Source organism: Trypanosoma grayi, assembly GCF_000691245.1.
Source record: "Trypanosoma grayi strain ANR4 Tgr_1071_V1, whole genome shotgun sequence".
NCBI lineage: Eukaryota > Euglenozoa > Kinetoplastea > Trypanosomatida > Trypanosomatidae > Trypanosoma > Trypanosoma grayi.
In genome coordinates, this window is record NW_008826690.1 from 1 (window position 1) to 4,941 (window position 4,941).

At 49.8% G+C, this 4,941-nt stretch overlaps 2 protein-coding genes across 2 annotated transcripts; both read left to right on the forward strand.

Moving 5' to 3' along the window:
* Positions 1-1,260: 1,260 nt before the first annotated feature.
* DQ04_10711000 (hypothetical protein) lies at positions 1,261-2,019 on the forward strand (the record flags this gene model as incomplete). Its single annotated transcript, XM_009316333.1, has 1 exon — positions 1,261-2,019. One exon carries the CDS (start codon positions 1,261-1,263, stop codon positions 2,017-2,019), a length of 759 nt encoding a protein of 252 aa, XP_009314608.1.
* A 2,522-nt stretch (positions 2,020-4,541) lies between these two features.
* DQ04_10711010 (hypothetical protein) lies at positions 4,542-4,916 on the forward strand (the record flags this gene model as incomplete). Its single annotated transcript, XM_009316334.1, has 1 exon — positions 4,542-4,916. One exon carries the CDS (start codon positions 4,542-4,544, stop codon positions 4,914-4,916), a length of 375 nt encoding a protein of 124 aa, XP_009314609.1.
* Between the last annotated feature and the right edge of the window lie 25 nt (positions 4,917-4,941).

Sequence of the window (4,941 nt, forward strand, 5' to 3'; positions counted from 1 at the left end):
ATCGTCAGCTTCATACCTGCTTCCAGATGGATGGTCACCTGTGCAAGCTCAATGCCTGCAACAAGCGCCGGTCCTGTCTCTACCTGTATCTCATCCCTGATGAGGATTAATACACCACCACGACAGGTGCGAGCTATCCCACAATGTTGGAAACCAGGGAGTCCAAAACTAGCAGCCTCAGAGGGGGGGGGCATTTTTGTCTCACACAACAGGCAGAACGTGATACCATCACCGTAGAGCTGTTTACCCAAGGCTAGGCGTTTCGCCTGCATTAGCCCAGCTGAGTTCCATTGCATGCCCCTCAATGTAGGGCCGGGATTCTCTTCCACATTTCCACTAAGCAGTAACTTGGTGCGGATGATGCTGCTGACGGCGCGGCAACATGTACCCCAAGACCGACAAGGATAATACTGTGTCCCAGCAAGACGCGGCGGGTCCTGGTACTGTGTGATGCCGTAAGCCGGGCGCCGCAAAGTTCTCCAGGTGGCGAACGTTGCTGGCGCTTGGCTTCCCCCGACAATACGGGGTGCTGGACCTTGGTGCCACGATGGGGTGGCCGGCATCACGAAGGTGTTGCCCTTCTAAAACGCAGGGTACGCACGCCGCACCACGTGTATGTAGGGGGTGTTACTTTAGAATAAAGGAAAAAGAGCTGGGTGTCGCCAAAAGTGGGCGGCATGTAATAGANACGCACGCCGCACCACGTGTATGTAGGGGGTGTTACTTTAGAATAAAGGAAAAAGAGCTGGGTGTCGCCAAAAGTGGGCGGCATGTAATAGAAAGCGCAGCACCCAGCAAGCTTGGCTTCTTCCAAGCATCCCGGCGCACCGCCGAAACAATTACAAGCACATGCCTAAATAAGGAGGTGAAATGGCACGCACCGCAGCGTTTGGCGCAAATACAAATAACAGATCATGACTGATTGGTGGAAGGGTGTGAAGGGATTATGCACCGTTGCTCCTCAGTTGCTCAGATGATGATGTCTTTTCAAAACCAAACGTGCATATTTTACCTGGCCAATGTTTTCGGGCGAACGGCAGAGCAGCATCATAACACCGATTCTGCCAGGTGTGGAATTCCTTTTGCTTACCAGAAGGATATCAATGAACTTCTGAAAGCTTTAACATGTTTTGTTTTGAAAGACTGCGAAAGGAATGATCAAGCTTTACCCGATCTTGTTAACAGGAGATCCTGCAATCCATCATCATTCTTGTATTCATATCTTGCCGCTGGAAAGTCGCAAAGGGTAAGTTTTTTGAAATGAAAGGTAAGCCACAAGCGGGCGCAACGTTATCCACCACCACCAAGCAGGCCCTCTTGGACGTGGAACGGATGACGAGCCTCTCGGCTCTCAGGAGGTTCGTCGAACATTGTGGACGGACCCCCTTTTATTTCGAGTACAGACCGGATTTTAGTACACAGGTCAATTGCATCGAGGGCGTACTCACACTCGAGAACGGTGAACTGACCATTTATCTGGAGAATAGTGCTAAAGCCAGTTTCGTTTCTATGCGACACTCTATGGTGCCGTTTAACATGCCAAAGGATGAGGACGTTCTTAAGAATTTTGACGATGCACGGGCGACCTTCCGAACTGAGTGGATGGCACCGGAAGAAAGCAAGTCTATACTGTATCAGCAGTATGAAATGGCCAGGGCACAACTGGCGGAGGAAAATTTAAAGATCCAGCAGGACGCCTACGCTCAAACGGTTGGATCACACGATCGCATTAATCAAATGCAGCATCAGATTAACACGTTGGAATCGCAGAAAACTCAGTTGTGTGAGGAGAACAGCCAGATGCAAGATCGGATTAATCATATGCAAGCGTGGATTAACCAAAAAGAGAAACAGGGACTTCCAGCGCAGCGGGTGACAACAGAGGGTGAAAACAAATTTTTTTTTCACAAGATGCCCACACTGTGGCACATACCGCCAAGATGGGCGGGCATGCCGAACGGACATTTACGGCGCTGGGGGCCCAACCCAAGGTGGGGGCGCGAGGAATTCAAGAGCTAAGGAATAAGTTCGTGGAAAAGGGTTTCCGACCAGAAGAAAATATCCGGACCTTCGAGGGCGCCCTGGAGTATTTATTGGAGACCTCCAAAGAACAGCTGCTGGCGGCTTATCGGGGTCTTTTTCCCTTACCCATGAAGCCTGGACTTGGCCTTTGCCAGGCGTGGGGCAACTTCGTGGCATGGATTTATGCTATCCGCCACGAGGGCATTTCAGCTGAAGAGGCGCAACTGGGCAGACGGCTGTATTATCAGCTTCGGGTAGCTCAGGCGGCGAAATAAAACCCCGGCGTTAATAACCAAACTGCGGATTCCAGTGCCACAGCAAACACGGACTCACTAGGCACCGCATAGTCAGCCACGGATTCAGGCCGGACGTAGTAAAACCAAGCCAACGTGGACAGTGCGAAGAGACGAGCATGCACCTATTGAGCTGTCCCGCATTAAAGAGTCTACGCTGTCACTTTGGGGTGGATGGGGGAGACATGGGGAAGTTGTGCTTTATGCAGAAGTTGGCCAAATTCCTGCTTGCAGTGGAAAGATTTTGTCCTCAACGGCCTTTCTCGCCAGAACCGACGCCAACCATACAGGTCCAGGAATAGTCCTCTCTCCCCCTCTCAGCTTCATCTCCCCTCTGTATTTTTGTTGATCTCACGCAGAATGTGCTTCCCCCCTCAGAGAGCTAAGGCCAATGGGGCAAGTAGGCTTTCCCGGCCAAGTTGAGAGCACTGAGCCGATCGACCTCCAGCGCATGTTTTTCAATGGACCGGCACAACGAAACAGAGATCAAAAAACCAAAAACAACAAAACAAAAACAGAAAAACACCAAAAAAAACAAAATACATAGCAAAACAAAGGGACCTCCTTCCACATAGAAAATATGCAATAATGAACGTGCTCTACGATGGTGGCTAATGGAGCGGAGCCATTGACGAGAGTGATGAAGACACGAGGAAAAAAAAAAAGAAGGGCAACAACGCATATCTAAGCTAAATGCCCCGGCCCTCGGTGTGAAGCTCCGGGGTACAAGCCGTCCTTCGCAACGCCGCCGGCAGCCAAAGCGATATTGTACGCATGCCGGTCTCATGGCGGCGCCCTCGTTTTCCTCTAGATGGACGCAAGGGTTCCACCTTTTCAAGCACAGGAATTGTTTTTAAAAGCAATGCCACGCTGGAAAAAACCACTGCCTGCGTTGCTGTGCGGGTGCGGCCTTCAACCAAAAAAAACAACAGAGAAACGGAAGCACCCCGATTTACTTATATTACAACTCGGGGTTGGCAAAGGTGTTGAGTTAGTTCTTTAGAAAGCGTTAAACACATCTAGAAAACATGCCCATCAACAAAGTCAAGGGTCTCTTGCACCGCACCGCAATGAAGCAGATGCAAGCAGTTTGTTCATTGGCATGGGGTGCCTGCTGTTAATCTCCCCCAAAATGGTCATGGATAAACGCAACAAGGAATTCCCAATTCCGATGCAACATCTCGCGCACCACAGCCGGGCGCGTGCCCTCTCTAAACCTTTAATGCCAATTTTGGTGTCGGGCTTTCCCTTGCCCAGCCGATGCGCAGCACTGCGAGGACCGCCGCTTCCAGCATCCCATGGTAAAGTGGGGCGAAACAAAAATAAGGTAGACTAATTTTTTACCAAAAATCTTCTTTGCCCAGGGCTTCGCATGACGAATTGCAGAAACATGGGACACTGACGGACTCCATCAAACATCACAACGAAAACGTGTAGAACCTAAGCTGCTCCAACTACCAGCTCTAGACAGAGTGTTGCCGCGGCTGAATTTGTTCATTTCTACCTTTCTTGGATTCCAATTCCTCCAGAGTTTCACTTCCTATTAAAATCCATGCCGTATACACAAAGACATTTAGGATAGAATAGAAAGCCAGAGCACCTGTTGGATATTTTTCCTTCTGCCTTATTTAACAACCCAATACAGTTTTCCACATCGCACCCCAGCCACCACCCCATCACTTTTTTAGTCTTACCAAAGACTCTCTCAGTCGTTGGCTCGTGTGGAATCCTCTAACTCTGCGAATTGAGATGCGTTAGCAAAAGTCACTTCACTCTATTTCTGTGCCGCTCATTCGTTGTATTTTCCCGAGTGCGCGCCGCCTTTTCTTTCAAATTTTTCCCCCTCTATATCGCCCAGCCGGATCACATGCCCTTTTTTCCTTTAGTTTCTCAAATGTTTTTGTGCCTTGTCTGAAGTCAGCTGCTAAGATTCACTCCCAACTTGGCTGCTAATCTTCATCGGGAAACCCTTGTAGACGGCAACGCTTATAAAGCTGTGGCGCTGATGCCAGTTAAGAAGACAATGCATGCTTTATCCATTGGGAGCGGGGAGGGCACACACAATCCATTCCTTACTGGTGATCTTTAAAAGCTCGGCAATAGTAACGTCAAGGAAGGCATGCAACTCTATTCCTACTTTCCAAACGTGCATAGCAAAGAAAAGCCGTTCCGCCCCACATGGATGTCGTCCGAGCACCCAAAAAGTTTCTTAAACCCATTTAAAATATGGTTACCCGATGGCTCGCCACCACCCCTATTAGATTCGCTGCTTTCATCACATTGGTGTGGGTATTTCTGCCACGACCCCTGGAGTGCAGAAGGGGACCGAGTGAGAACTCATTCCTCCCTTTGTTGTCATCGCTTTCTTGGCAGAACGTCGCTCATAATTTTGAAGCCAGCAACAGTCTCACGGTGTTTTGGGGTATTATAGTTAAACAACTTTGTTTCATCCACGCATCAATCGGCCCCCTTTCTTCACCCGCCAAGGCGCTGCAGCTTCAGCTTTGGCACCGTCTACGCTTCCAGCTTGCGCGCCTTGCCATCGTCCTAAGCATCCGGACAGCACGTCGAATGCCCTGCGTGGCCCCACTTCCTCTGTAACCTAATGGTGGCGGGCCCTTGTTGA